General features: G+C 48.2%; 1 protein-coding gene across 2 annotated transcripts in view; it reads right to left on the reverse strand.

Annotated features, from left to right (window-relative positions):
* Nucleotides 1-5355: 5355 nt before the first annotated feature.
* Nucleotides 5356-16061, reverse strand: part of ST8SIA2 (ST8 alpha-N-acetyl-neuraminide alpha-2,8-sialyltransferase 2) — a gene marked incomplete at both ends in the record, with an annotated part of 59525 nt that continues 48819 nt past the window's right edge. For both annotated transcript variants that reach the window (XM_079701015.1, XM_079701014.1), the window contains one exon: nucleotides 5356-5641. In XM_079701015.1, the coding sequence (XP_079557141.1) occupies nucleotides 5356-5641 (286 nt within the window). The remainder of the gene's footprint in view (nucleotides 5642-16061) is intronic.

The raw sequence follows: 16061 nt of genomic DNA on the forward strand, positions 1-16061 counted from the left end.
GGGGTTGGAGAGCTCAATGCACTGTATGTGGAAACTGGTCCCACCACCTGGACCACTAGGGATGGAAATGAAACTCCTACCCTCGTCATGAAGCCCAAGGGTGACAAAAACTTTGCTTCTAGACAGTAACCATGGAAACCTCTCATTGCTATGGATGGCCCACCACCAGAACAGCTCCTTGTTCTATGGCATAGAGTGCTCCCCTCTCTCCTCCTCTCCTGCCACTTCACTGCATTGCCCCAGGCCAGGGCTCCGGTCCCCAGGAAGAGCTATAACTTGGCTCTCCAAGGTTCACCTTGATTTTTGTGGGTGCCAAGGTAAAGAGCCCTGGAGAGGCGAAAACGAAAGGATGGGGATAAAGATGGGAAAAGATGATGACATCTGGCAGTGCTGGTGAGAGACAGGCAGGCTGGGGCAGACTGTCAGTGTCATTGGGGATGCTATTAAGGGCATTCATGAGGCAGCATGCGTGTCTGGAGTCCCATCTGACTGGCATCATTCATTCCTGTTCCTGTTCCATTCATTCTGGAAGGGGAACCTTAATTAGACATGAAGAGATTCATCAAACGGCAGCCCCTTGGAGCTGGTAGTCTCTTTGCCATCTGGACGGATGGTTTCTACCTTGTGACAACAGCAGCAGGAATGATTTACGAGGTCCCACAGCTCCACCCCCTGGGCCTGGTAAAACCTGAATGGCTTTTGTCCTCTCCAAAAAAGAGCGAGATTTTGCCTGTGCTGATGGGCACATGAGAGGGGGTTCACAGTAAGGTTTGCCCGACTCTGTGAAGTTGATGCCCAGACCCGTGGCAGCCAGGACCTTGCCTAGGGTCAGTTTTCAGTTTACAGTGACTCAACTGCAAGGATGAACAGAAAAAGCCCTGGAGTGGGGACCAGAAGACCTGGATGCAAATTCTTTTGGTGAGCTATGTGGCTTCAGGTGGTTTTTGCCTCAGTCTTATGACTTATACAATGGGGATAACGATTTCTGCATCATCCCAACTCACATGATTCTTTGGAAGTTCCTGTGACACTATAAGATGCAAAATGACTTTCTAAATTATACAACCCTTGACAGGCATTGAGGATTTAATCCAACAAACATTTATTGAGCAATTGCTGTGTGCTATGCACCACCCCTGGTGCTGTGATGGACATGGATGAATAAAACACAGTCCCTGCCCTTGGCGAGCTTACAATCTAAGAACGGTCATAAGACAAGTGCACAATAACTATAATACAAGGCAGAATATGGTAAGTGCCATGAGAAAGGTACAAATAAAGTGCTACGGTTGTTCAGCGGAGGGAGAGATCCCAGTGGTTGGTAGATTGGGAGGGGGTTTCGTGAAAGATGTGGTTTCTGCATGGGCCTTGAAAGAACCAGAAGAGAGTGTTTCAGGGGATGAGAACAGCAAGACCAAAGGCACAGAGACAGGAAAACCGGGCACCCCTTCCAGGAATGACGGCTAATCTAGATGGACTGGTACAAGGTGTAAAGGAAGGATGGGGCTTTACTGGATGGTCTGTAATGTCAGGACGAAGACTTGCACATTATTTTAAAAGTTTGTGAATGGCTGGAGATAAAAAAAAATCTCTATGAATGTTTAGGATGGACTGGAGAACATGCAAGTGTGCCCAGAGGAAATCTGGGAGAGGAGACTGCTGCTGAAATTGAGAGACCAGAAGGCAAGAGTAGCAAGGGAATGCACGGAGAAGAAATGAAGATGACTTTAGGGTCTCAGAATTGGGTGGTGAAGAGGATCATGGGTCTTCTAACAGTAAAAGGAGAGATTGTAGAGGAAGGGGAGGCAGAGATGATACACTTGGCTTCAGAGATGTTGAGTTTCTGGCGCTGCTGGAGCAGATGGGGTGAATGACCAACGAGCAGTGTGCAATTGAGCCTGGAGCTCAGGGGAGGCGCTAGGCTGCAGGAAGTGTAGGATGGCTCCAAAGGAAGGCGGGACGTTGCTGATGAGTGTGCAGGGATGTGATGAAAGGGGGCCGAGGAGAGGACGCCAAGGTGGGGAAGGTCTAAGTGTGGGGCAAGAAGGAGAGAGGGAGATAATGGTCGGATCTACTTCAGCTACTTTTTAGATTAAGGTAAGGGTGTCAATAAATAAATCATAAATACATAAATAAATAAATACATAAATAAACAACAAAGGGGTGTTGGCAAAGGAGAAGAGTCATGAGAATGTGGCTTCCTGGGCACCAAGGGGACAGGGAACGTCCAGGAGGAGTCAGTGTAGAGCCAAGCAGTGCAAAAAGCTTGGTGATGAGAAAGGGCTTTTGACGTGGCAGCTGAGTCTCTGGTCCCAGGAGCATGGGGGCCACGAGGGGGTCGAGGGGAAAGGTGGTGCCAGCACCAGAAAGCCCCCCACCCCCAGGTCTGGTGGTGAAGGGACGAGCCACAGGAGCCAGGACGGGTGGAATGAGTGCCTGTTGGTGGAAAGAGAGGACAGATGCGGCAGAGTGGCTGAGGACCTGTGAGAGGATGAATGATGTCATTTCCTCAGAAGTGGGAGAGATCAAGAGATTTTGAGGCGAGACTGCATTTCAGATGATTCCACCTCTTCACTGAAGGAGGAGGCTGAAGGTGGGGGTCATTTGGGGGTTTGAGGCGAATGGAGAAGATCTGAGGGGCTTCAGGGTGGGTGATGATGGGATGAGTGGGGATTGACTGATGGTCAAAAGGAGGTTGGCTGACTGACCACCTGCTCCCGGAGGCCTGTGGCCACTGTTATTACAAGGCAGCAGATCAGGGTACCGGGTACCAGGTACAGGCCGGGACTCCGTGGGGCTGCCCCAGACTAGCTGGGCTGTGTCAGAGGCTGCAGTGGAACCTCGGGCAAATTGAGCTCTAAATAGGAGAAAAGGACAGGCTGCCTCCTGATCATGGTGCCCAGATGGAGAGGGCGAGGTGGGAGGGGAAGCCGAGGTCTCTGGAACTCACGCCATCACAGGGCCGAAGTGTTTTGGCAGTACAGGACCTGCGGGTTGGGAATGGTGAGGTGTGGATTGTCCTGGGTCCCCAGCCTTCTCTGGAGAGAACCCAGAGGCAGGTTTTGAGAGTTCCTTCCCTTCCCACTCCATCAATTTCAGTTTAAGGAACCAAGACCAAGAAGAGACAGAAAGAAAACTGTGTTTTCCAAAGAGCTCTGGCCTCTTTACTCCCCTGCAGGTGGGCACTGGCAGGTCCGTGGAACGCAGGGCCAACTCCAAGACCTGACATCGGGTTCCTCTCTGCACTCACCACTGGAACCTTCTGGAACCCAAGGCCTTAGCTAATCCACTGAGGCCTCACTGGCAATTTTGCCTGTTCCCCAGGGCACTGCAAGCTTCAACAATGAAATGTCTTCCAAGGCCTCTGAGATCCTCAAGATGAAAGGCCCTGGAGAAGTGTAAAATATGATACTAATTATTTCCACTTCTTGTGAGAAGTCCAAACCACTCTGTCCCCATAGAGCCTGTTAGGGCTGTTGCTTTTTTAAATATTAATTTTATAATGCAAATCCCAAATCTCAGACTTCAGGTGTCAACAAGGAGAACAACAAGGGAAGAAACACAGAGACATAGTATCGTGATCTTGGTTTGGAGCTGGAGCGTCCGCATGCAGGGTTAATAGGTTCTGAGCATCCTTCCACTGTCTCCACTGGCTTCCCATCAGGCATTAATTTAGAGCAAATGTCCTGCTTGAATTGCCATTGATTAATTATGTCGTCTCATATGCTTGGGAGCGGATCTTGATCCCTTTTCTTAACCCCCTCCACCTTCAATATAATGTTTTTTTACTTATCTTTCAAATATATTTTAAAACACTGTTATTTATCAGGCAAGGGAATGAATCTAACAAATCAAGCTGGCTAATGCTTGTCTACATGTGACATGTCATTCCAGCCCCTAAATTATCGTCATCAAGCCCAGGTTTCCCTGGGGAGAGTATGTCCAGTATTTGGATACTACATTTGGCTTTGGGTTTTAAAAAAAGTCTTAACTCTTAATTTTAATAGGGGAGAAAAGGATTTTGCCAAATTCTAAAATCACTACCTCTGTGAAAAGAAGGAGGTGGGGATGGACATTGGAACCTCTCCCCACAGAGCTGAAAACCTGTGTTGCAGCTCAGTGCCGGCAAGTGCAAAGATCAGGGTAGGAAAGTGACAAGAAACTGACATTGATACAGCAGTCTGGCTGCAGACACACCCCGCCCTGGAGTGCAGGATGCAGAAAGCAAACACAGTGGCTGTAGAGAAATGGAGCTCGATGCTTAACATTCTTCCAGGCCTCACACTCTGGGGCTCCTGAGGCACCCAGGAAGGCAATCATATATATTTTAAAGGGATGACATTTATCTTTGCGGTGCCCTTTCAAGCTTTTGCGCCGGCTTCCCTGGAGGCAGAAGGGAATAGCACAGTCCCTCCTGTGACATTCTAACAGAGCAGGAAGGAGGCTAACCCTGAGGATGAAAGCCCAGGGTCCCTTCCTCCTTGACAACTCAAGTGGCTTTAAAGAACAACCACCACATTTTGGACACTCCTTTGCCTTATTCGGGGCTGGAGTGCTGACTCTTAGTAGGAAGTTGCAATTTTTCGAAAACACGATTTGGAACACTCTAGCAATTTAGTGTCATCTGCCTGCTCCGTCCCATGTTCTTGGGGGATCTTGCAAAGCCAGAATAGGACCTGTCCACCGTGTCTTCTCCAGCCTTCTCTCCAGAGCTATGGAGGCCGGTCTGGGACAGGTGGGTCAACTGTGGTTCGTCCTGCGGGCAGTTCAGCTCTGAGTTCATGGAACCAAGTCCTCAGCTCTGACGTGGCCTCTGCTTCTTGGTGAACTTGTGCTCCTTGGCTGGGCTGAATGTTCCAACCTCCCTCTTCCTGGGAACAGCACCATTTTAGACTTGGGTCAAGTTGTCCCCTCTGGTCTTGGCTTACCCAGAATCCATATATCTCAGAGGCTCGGGGCAGCTGCCAACAAGTGGTTCTCTAATCATCCATGAGCCCAAAAACCCCTCCAGCTTGGGAGGCAGTGTGTCATCCAAAGTCATGGGACTGACTTCTCTTCCTGTCAAGTCCTTCTGCCCCCAAAGATGCTCTGAGTCTCAGTCTGATCCGGGTGGGTTCTCCACACCTTCTTCCTGTGGCTTATCTGCCTAATGCTAGATGAACACCACACAGTTATAAATACTCAGGTCAATATATATATGCAGGTATAGATATATATATTCTGGTCACTGTTTTACACTTGAACAAAGAAAACCACTAGCCTGCTTGTTCTAGAGTTTGTGCCACCCCGACTCCCATCTGCCTGTGGCATAGCTGGCAGGAAATGTGAGCCACTGAGTCCCACGGGGCGCTCACCTTACGTGGCCCCGTCGCACTGGCCGACAGTCAGTTTCAAAGCCCCCTGCTCGTGCAGGCTCTTCAGGGCCTTGAACTCCAAGGGCATGGTATGGGGACCGGCCTGGGAAGTGTAGCCGTACTTGAGGCTGTCGTAATAGTGGTACTTGACAGGGTTCTGGTTCTGATCTAGCGGAAAGGGCCAGAATCCATAGAGGTAGATCTGGTTGCAGAAACGCGTGGCCAGGGTGTACATCAAGAGGCCTGTGGTGGGTCTTTTGATGTGAACTTTGTTAGTCAGCCAGTATCTGGGAAAAAAAAAAAAAGAAGAAGAAGAAAAAAGTGAAACAAAGAAACAGTTTGCGAATTATCCTTTCCAGGAAGGGGAAGATTTTGTCCTGGGCCACAGCCTGCCTCCTGCTGAAGAGGAGCTGCAGACATGAGGTTCAGAGATTAAAGGGGCTTGCCCAGGTTCACCTAAGTAGAAAGGGCAGGACCTTGACTGGAGCTCAGGCTGGTTGAAATCTAAGGCAGGGGCTGGCAAACTTTTTCTGCAAAGGGCCAGGTGGCAACAATTGTTGGCTTTGCGGCCATACTCCTGGCCTCTGCCATTGTAGCCCGAGAGCGCCACGGACAACACACACGGGTGTGGCTGTGCCATAGTTTGCCAACCCTGGTAAAGGGCCGCCTCTTGCATGGTGCCCACCGCCTCTTGCCACACCTGACTTTGGCAGGGGTTGACCTCCTTGCCTCCTAAGCATCATCAGATTTCTTTCCCATCCCTGCCCACAGGCCCCACACCCTACCCCCTTCCGCCTCTGATGCAGGCTGCCCATCTCTGAGCATATGTGGCTTCCCTGGAGGGCAGAGGGAGCAGCAAACAGCGGCCTTCCCTGTGAGGCTGGGTTCTGCAAAGGAATCTGTCAGAAGTATGAGAGGAAACATGGGGCGGGGGCAGGGCGGGGAGAGCAGAGCCTTAGGCTAAGGGCTTCCTGTGTTGAGTGAGGTGCTGAGCTACCTTTGTACATAGAGGGCTTTGGTTTACCGTAATTGAGAAAGAAGTGAGGAAGAAACCATCTTCATTTCGCAGGCTAAGCAACAGAGGTTGAGAGGTGGTTTTAGTGACAGTTCTGTCTACAACTACCTGTGTGCCTTTGAGCAAGTTGCTTCTCCCTGCTGGACCCACGTTTTCACATTTATGCAGTGATGGGGCACAGACCAAGGGATTGCCAAGACAGCCTCCAAGTTCCACCACAATCCAGAAGTGTTTTCAGAAGTGGGAAAATAGACACTCTCTTTGCCATCATTTTTGTTTTCCATCATGGTTTTTCTCCTGCTTGGATTTAGAACCCACTGGGATGTGTGGTCCAACCTCTTTATTTCTAGTAAAACCTTCCACTTACCCAATGCTGAACCCTTTTAAAAGTAATGCGTATGCCTTGGTGGAAAGCCGTACTTCCCTAGCACAAACTCCTTACTACTGTGTCTGCACCAGACAGTGTCCGTGGTTTTCTGTACTCAAACACACTCTGTGGGCCCCCATCCCACGAGCTCCCATTTGCCTCTGTGAAAAACACCCACTCCCCATCGGAAGCACAGGCCAACGTTCCCCACGGCACCTCGGCACAGTGATGCCTGAGACTATAAAGTCACACATGTCAGTTAAATTCATGCCAGAAGGTAAAACGATGCTGGACAGAACACTTACATATTGCTGAAAGTTATAACTGTTTTACATTATTAACAGTGCTTCTAGCTCAAAGTTTGGGGGCAGCTTCTCTAGAAGCCCAAGTACACCTTTTTGCAAGAGGTTCCTTCTGCAGCTCCAAAATAGGAACCCCCAAACATTTCAGAGACTCAAGCTTAAATCCTTTAGCTTTTACATTTTTTTTTTTTTTTTTTTTGCGGTACGCGGGCCTCTCACTGTTGTGGCCTCTCCCGTTGCGGAGCACAGGCTCTGGACGCGCAGGCTCAGCGGCCATGGCTCACGGGCCCAGCCGCTCCGCGGCACGTGGGATCTTCCCGGACCGGGACACGAACCCGTGTCCCCTGCATCGACAGGCGGACTCTCAACCACTGCACCACCAGGGAAGCCCAAATCCTTTAGCTTTTGAGGGAGGCATTAGCCTTTGTATCAGACAAGGTTATAGATTCCTAATAACCCATATAATTTCAGTAAATCATGTACTATTGGATATAATAAAACTTATTTCAAGGCTCCCTCCCACCCCATCCTGTCAGGCCAGGGTGATCTGAATTTCCCCCCTAACATCGATGATGGAGTCTGTGGTCCCCAATGGCCAGAATCAGAGTGAACATGATTCTTCTGGGCACTGCAGGTGGCCCCCTTTCACAACTGCTGTTGTTTCATAAGCCTGTCAGTTGAAGGCCCCTTTCTTTGTACCCTCTCCTTTTCCATCTTGTCTGAGACAAGAAACTTCCCTGCAGCTGAATTTTCCAACCTCGAATCAGACAGAGGGGTAGAGGCAGAGGACAGAAGAATGGCTCTAGTAACTGCAAACACAATAAAAAAATAATAGGAAAAGAGTTGGCGGACATACCACAGAACTTCATCATTTCTGTCCTGCATGGTTGAGAAGTTTCATCCCAGCTGATATGTAGGAGGCATGGTGCTGGCTCAGGGGGATGCTTGATGCTGAGACTGGGGCTTATTAGACAGGGAGCCCTTCCTTAGACTACTTCGATACTCTATATGCTCAGTGGGGCTGAGCTGAGCTTGGGAGGACCCTGGGGGTTGAAGGCAGGAAGAGTGCATGGAGGAGAAGAATCCAGAAGAGCAGCAGCTGACACCTCGGCTTAACTACATCTAATAATGGGGAGCTCACCCCCTCTTGAGCTAGTCCATTGCACTTTCAGCTTTAACTTAATGGTTCTTAACCTAGGCTGCCCCCTGGAATTCCTTGGAGCTTTAAGATGACCCATCCTGGGTCCCACATCCAGGTGCAGCCTGGACGCTGGGATTTTTAAAACCTCCCCCAGTAATTCAAATGTGCAGCCAAGGTTAAGAAGCCCTGCTCTAACTGGTAGGTGGTTCTGCCAAAAGAACCTAAGAACGAGATTTATTTAGAGAAAAGAGGGGGAAAAATTAAGCATAAGGGATAGTCATCGAGTTTTAAAGACAGTTGGGCCTGGAGAACTTATGTAGCTCAGCGGCCTGACAGGGGATATAGCTGAGCTAGCTGGGAGTTGGGACATGTGTGTAAGGAAAACTGACACTGGCCTCTGTGTTGCCAAGGCAATAGGGAGTGGTGGGGACTGTGGCATCTAAAGGGGTAGCTGGTTTTATTGTTATCTTGTATGGTCATGTCAAATTTTCTGATTTTTTCAAAGTTATCAGAAATCTGGATTTTAACACAAATTCTCCAAATTTTTAAATGTTGGCAACTACTTAAAAATTTTTTTAAAAATCCGGTGAGTCCCTATTGGGTGAGTTAACAGACCATATCTATGGGTAATCCACGGTTCTCCTGGATTGAACTTGTCCTCTTCTTTCAATTTACAGAGGAAAAAGTGAGAATCCAGGGTGACTTGCCTGAGAAGAGGCAAACCTCTCACACAGCTGGTCAGATAGAGCTTGGATAAAATGCAGCCTCCCCACTCCTGGTTCTTGGGTTTTTTTCACTCCATGGTGATTCTGGGGGGGGTGGGGCATTGTCGGGGTTGGGGATGAGCTGGCTGCAGCTGCTGTTGACACTATCCAGGGACACACGAGCCACGGGCTGTGTCCCCTCATGAGAGCATCTCAAAGACTGTTCACTCCCTGAGAAATTCAAGCCCTAACAACGGCCACATGACAGACTAGGGATTTGCGGTTTGTTTATTTTCTGATTGCAAGGGCTTAGCAGGGTAAGGCTTTCAGAAATAAATTTCTTTTCAAGCCATTGATGCTCTGCCCAGAGAGAGGCAGGGAAGAATTGAATCAGTGGGGAAACGTCCAAGTAGCTCATAGGTGGGTCTGAGTTTACCCAGACAAGTGCAGTGCCCTCCCCGTAGGTGTGCCTTTCCCCTACATGTCCTCTTGGTGAACTCTCTTTTTTTTTCCCCCTCAAATTGAGCACGTGAATCACGTCTTCCTGGAAATGCTCCCTTTGTTCTACTCTCTTCTCAGCTCAAACTGAATTAGTCATTCCCCCCTTATTATTATGAGTTTTGTTTCCATGGATCCTATTGTGCTTATCAACCCGAGCTGATCCTTCATTACTGTATGGGTTGGACTCCCACTTGAAACTGTACTGTGATCTCCCCAAGAGCAGAGGCCATGCCTTACACTCCTTTGTGGGGTCATCAGAGGCACCTGGCTCAGTGTGTGGTGCAGCCAAGGCACTATGGCAAAGACAGCATCGCTCAACCAATCCTCCATGGGCTTGCCTATATCTCTCAGCATCCCTTGTAAATGAGCTGGGGTCACATGACCAGTTCTGGCCAATAGACTGCAATAGGAAATGGTCCCTGCTGGACCAACTGTTCCCCGAGAGCTTACTCCTGCCTTGGAGAACCTCAGTGCCTCCTGGAAAGATGATGTCAGCCTAAGATGAAAGAAGCCTAAATCCTAGAATCACTGGTAGGAAGACAGCTCCAACCAACCTACATCACACTTTGCGAGGATGAGAAATAAACTTCTGTTGTGCTAAATCACAAGGGTTTCAGGGATTGTTATTGTAGCATAAACTAGAATTGATTATCCTGGCTTCCATGGCTCTCGGCAACGTTGGACTTAAATGGAATCAAAAAATGGGAAGAAGTAGAAAAGGAGAGAGGGGGAAGCTAGCAGTGCACGCAGCTTTGTGACTCTGGCGGGCTAGGACAGGAATAGAAACGCCCAGCCTCTCAGATCTGCTGCCCAGAATCGCTCACTGGGAAAGGTGTTAACAGCAAAAGAGGCTCCGGAATGAATTGAGAGCTCAGTGGCAGGGAGGGACCCTCTCATTTCCGATTCTGCCTCTGTGGGTAAACAAGAGCTCCTGAGTGAGGTCTGACAGGGACACGGGGGCGCCGTTTAATGAGCAGCTTGTTCTAGAAGCTGACAGTTATGCAGGAACAAATCACTCTCCATTTCCTTTATCGCTCCTCAGTCGCCCTGGCCAATTTAGAGACTGTGTGCATGACCGACTTGTAGACGATTTCTTTCCTTGAGATAACAGCTGGGTGTTAAAACACAAACTAATTAATTTTGCCTTCCTAAACGAGGTTAGCTGGGTGCATCCAGGATGCTGTATTGACAATGCACCTTTAATATCCCAGTCTGGAGGCTTTAATTAGAAGGCAAAGTAATCTCCAAAAAGGCAGTAATTATTTTTCAAATTCGTTACCCCAGTTGCCAAGACAATTAAGTGCCATATTTTATGAGCATGGACAGCAATAAATGAAGATTGCCAAAATCATCACCAAAGCACACTTGTCCTTCTACCTGGATTCCTGTGCTTGGTATGTGGCAAGCATGGTGGTTGCCATGGTTGGAAAAAGTGACCAAAGGGGCTTTCTCTAAGAAGCTGAAAGCACTTTGTGGGATATAGCTCATATCGTCCTTATGGAACAGGAATGCCTCACAGGAGGTCATCGAGGGATACTTGGTGATGCTTTGCACAGGATCATCAGCAAAGCCAGAAACAGGGCTCTCAGACTCCTGTTCTCTCGTCACCTACATCGCCAGCCCGGTCTCTGGTCCAGGGGCCTCAAAGCCCATTGCTATCTTTCCTTGGGAGCACCTTAGAGCTCTGGTGTCTTGGGGGGCATCTCAGGATGTAGCTTCCCAACTTTGTGGAAGTGGAGATCGGGGGGTTTGTTTCAGAATTTGGGGCTGGTATGCAGAGCTGGTTAAGCCCTGGGGATGCTTGAGGCTGATTCCTGGTCCCCAGGCCTCCATGCTTACCCAAGCCAGTGTTCTCACTCAAGTAAGCCAGGCTAGCCTCAAGTATTACCATGCCACCAAAAGCTCCCCCATGACTCCTGGGGTCCACAGGATAACACCCAGCAGCCTCAGCCCAACTTGTGAAGCCCTTGAGATTTGGGCCTGAAATCCCTCCCACCACCTGGCATGCACAGCCACACTGCCACCAGGAACTTCTGGTTTCTTCCAGGACACCACCACCTCCTACTTCTCCTGGCTGGCAACTCCTTCTCAGCTTCCCTGAAGGAAGCCTTCTACGACCTGCCTGGATGGTTTTGTGTCCTGTATGTTGTTCTTTTCCTATCCTAGCACTGATCATGCTATGCTATAACGATTTGTTTACTTGTCTTCCTCCTCCCCTACAATTTAAACTTCTATGAGCAAGTGGGTTGACTTCTTGCTTCCATGTAACCCCAGATCCAAGCACAGCTCACCCACAGAGTGGGTGCTTCACAGATCTTTGTTTAATGAAGCAGTGAGTAAAGATTAGCAAGTAGGGGTTAATGTTTCCCTTTGGGGGCACTGGCAGGAGAGGTGGAAGGAGCCTGGCCTTACCCTAAACCCTTCTAGGCAGCCACTGGGTTCTCACATGTGAAAGGTGGGCTAACAGCATTCTAGACAGTATGTTGCCAAAAGAAAGAAGGAAAAACCATGATGCTGGTTACTTAAGGCGTTCCTCCTTGCTACACGTGGGGGTGGCCCCAGGGAGTCTAGAGACAGCTCCCACACAGGTATCGCTTCTGTCGCTAGAGGCCCTGCAGGGACCCAGCAAGACCATTTCTTGGGGGTTTAAACCTTCTGGCTAGATTCTGGAATCTAAACTGAGGCCACTACAAATAGAAAAAAAAGTTATATTTAACCTCATTCATAATTAAAGGAATTCAGTTTCACACAACGAGATGCCATTTTTCACCGGATTGGCAGAGATAATAGTTGTTGATAACACATCATGTTGGGGAGGTTATGGGAAAACAGATATTTTCAATAATCATAGGTGGGTGTGTAAATTGGTACATACCTCTGTGGTGGGCAATTTGGCAATCTCTATGAAAACTAACAATGTATATAGCATATATCCATCTTCCTTTTTTAGCAATGGCACATCTAAAAAGCAAGACTACATATATACATATGTGTGTAGATGCCAGTCCAGGACAATTGCTGTAATACTGATCATACCAGCAGAAGACTGGAAAAGCTTGCGATGCCCACTGATGCCTTCTGCTAACAGAAATTATGGTCCAGACACGTGTAAGGCAGCTGTGAAGGAGAATGAGGTGCTGCATGTCAATATGGAATAATTTCCAGAATTTAGCAAAGTGCAGTACTTAAAACATGCTCCCTTAGGTGTGAAAGTGGATGTTTCTGGAAGGATACACATAGAAAAACCAGTTTAATAGGCTGTTTCTGTGGAGAAGGGCTCACTTTTCACTTGAAATCCTTCCATACTATTTGGCTTTTCCTTTTGACTATGTCCATTGCTATTTAAAAAAAAATGGAGACAATCCATTAAAAATGACCAATGCCATCTGTGCTTTAACACCCCAGACCTTCCTCCCTTTATTTAGGTAACACCACCAGGCAATGCACTTCCATACTCCGTGTCCACTGGAGGAGACTGGGCCTCAACTCCTGTGACCGGCCCTGGAGACGTGCTCTGTGGACTCTGATAGGCATGTCTGGGAGGGGCCCCCTCCAGCCTTAGCTGGTCTCTCCCCTGCCGCCCTGCACCCTGCTTCCTCTCACCCCCTGGACCTGCCCTCCGGCCTCAGGTTCTGCTCCCCTCTGACAGGCAGCAAGACCTACTTTGCTGAGCCGCTGCTCCAGCCCTGGCAGTGGTGCCCGCTGGATCAGTGCCTTCCAAGGGCCTAGGCTCAGCACTCCTGATGCCTAATTAAGCATGAATTCACCAGCCTTCTGTGTCCTAGGCTTGTGGGCTGGGCAGCTGGCTACACAGGCCAGCCAGCGAGCTGCTTTCCTGCCCGAGGGCAGCCCTCTCTGTAGGTCCCAGCCTTCCCCATTGTGGTAACTGAATTAGAGCTATTCACTACCAGCTGCTGATCAGAGCTTCCCACTTCCTGCAGCCAAATTCAATTGCCTGGGTGTCCTTCCCCTCCATTGCTCACGCCCCTTGCCAACAGCCAGCCAGGGCACTGTGCCACCCTGAGGGCCGGCAGAGCCAGAAGCTCCTGGAAGCCAGGTTGGGTCAGGGGCAGTGAGCGTCGAAGGGCAGGCCTTCTGCTCAGTGTCTCTGCCCCACGATGCCCACTTCCCTGCAATATCCAGGACCGATAACTGCCACAGATGGCAGGAATCTTGAGAGTACATGGTGGGTAGAGATTCTCCTAGCACAGGTGTGTTGAATCAAAGGCTCTCTATGGGGGGGGGCGGGTACTATCTAGCCCAACTGTTAAAGGTTGAATTGCATCCCCTCGAAACTCATATGTTGAAGTCATAACTTCCAGTACTTCAGAATGTGACCTTTGGAGATAAGGGTCTTTACAGAGACAACCAAGTTAAAATGAGCCTACTAGAGTGAGTTCTAATCCAATATAACTGATGTCCTTAAATCTGGAGACAGACAGGCACACAGGGAGAATGATGAAGATGGCCATCTACAAGTCAAAGAGAGAGACCTGGAAGAGATTCTTCCCTCAGAGGCCCCAGAAGGATTTCTAGCCTCCAGAACTGTAGGGCAATTCATTTCTGTTCTTTAGGCCGCCCAGCCTGTGGTACTTTGTTACAGCAGCCCTAGCAAACTAACACCCTAACTGTATAATACGTATTTCCCTCTCCACAGCCCAGTAAGGGGCATCCCTTGCTGTCTGGACATCTCCAAGAATGCAGAATTCATCCGTTCCTAAGAGGCAACTATGGTCATTTCAGATGATCTTTATTTGTTGGAATGTTCTTCCCAGTGTCCAGAGGAAATCACACTTACTCTAGATCCTTTCCCGACCCTAGTTCACACCTGGAGACTCACAGCCCAAATCTGCGAGCCCTTCAAGGGCAGGAGCCTTGATTTATTGATTTTTGTGTTCCCCCAGCACAGGCCTGGAACCCTTGAGGTGTCTGTAAGTATTTGCTGAATAAGAAAGATTGCTCTCATACTCCTTGGAGACTTCTCTTCCCAAATCCTTTCAACTTTTGAATTTCTTTGTCACTGTGGCCCCTCTCCAGCCTGGTACCCAAAACTGAATGTGATTCTCCAACAAGGCCATCGCTGACCTCCCTGACTCTCAAAGATGTTACCCATCCATCCATTGCCGTGGATGTGTAATGCTAAGATCACATTATCCCTTTGAGCAGCCACACATCTGCTGATGGTTGGTACCGTTTATCCCTCTTTACCTGTACAACTGTTTGGAACCCAAGTACAGAATCTTGCATTCATTCATATGAAATTTCTTCCTCTTAGATTGGCTCGTTGTTTCAGCCTGTCAAGAGAAATCTGGATTCAACTCTGAGGCCCCCAGTATTGGGAATTCCCCAAAAGTCACATCACCTGTGAATTTTCTAAGCAGACAATTGAGGCCTTCAAGTAAGTCACTGGTAAAAATGGGGACAGTTGGCAGGACAGGATGCTGGTGGCCTGTTTTTAAAGATCTCCATGAAGTCAACATTAATCTAATCAATTAGTGTCTTTGGGGCATCAATGGTCAACAGACAGTGGTCAGTCTATATGTCAAGGATATGGGAAGGCGGGTGGCAGTGGGAAAAGCAGAGACTTTGAAGCCTCTACATGTGGATTCTAATCCCCCTCTTCCCATCTGAGTGATCTTGGGCAATCCTCTTCACATTCCTGAGCCTGTTTCCTTATGAGTAAAATGGGGATGGAAATAGTATCTATCTTATAAGGCTGTTCTGAGGTGTCCTGACCTTCCTGCTTGTTCTGCTTGGTGGGGAAGCTGCCCTGTGCTTGCGATAACGGTGCTGTGCAGGTGGAGTCTTGACACGCTGCTATCCACTGTGGTCTCCTAACACCACGTCTTCAGTGCAGCAGCTCCCAGCCCCCTGAGTTCATAGCACCCCCAAATCCAGAACTGGGTGGGTGTGAATTTCTGCTGCATCTGGCGCATTGCATTAAAGCGAGACAATGTGGTTAAGTTCATGGTTGTGACTCTTACTGGCTGGGTGACCTCATACAAATCACCCAACTTGTCTGGTCATCAAGTTCCTCATTTGTAAAATGAAGACACTAGGGTGCTCAAAGTTAATTCCCGCCTGACATTCTGATCAACAAGCACAAGTATTCTAATTTCCTCACACTTGTTATTTTCCACTGTTTTGATAATAGCCATTCTAGTGGGTGTGAAGTTGTAACGCATTGTTGTTTTGTCTTATATTTCCCTAGTGATTAGTGATGTTGAGCACCTTTTCATGTGCTTATTGGCCACTTGTATATCTGCTTTGGAGAAATGTCTATTCAAGTCCTTTGGCCATTGTTGAATTGGGTTGTTTGATTTTTTTGTTGTTGTTGAGTTATAGGAGGTCTCTATATATTCTGGATATTAATCCCTTATGAAATAATATGACTTGCAAATATTTTCTCCTATTCTATGGGTAGCTTTTTAACTCTCTTGATATATTGTCTTTTTGGCACATGAAGAGTTTTAATTTTGATGAAGTCCATTTTTATCTATTTTGTTCTTTGTTGCTGTTGTTGTTACCTGTGTTTTTGGTGTCATACTTAACAAACCATTGCCAAACCCAAGGTCATGAGGAGATTCCCTATGTTTTCCTATAAGAGTGAATTTCTTCTAAGTGAATTGTACACTTTAAAATGGTTTCAATGGGCTATACTATCAAAAAACCAAAAT

Source organism: Hyperoodon ampullatus (assembly GCF_949752795.1).
Source record: "Hyperoodon ampullatus genome assembly, chromosome: 3".
Taxonomy (NCBI): Eukaryota; Metazoa; Chordata; class Mammalia; order Artiodactyla; family Ziphiidae; genus Hyperoodon; species Hyperoodon ampullatus.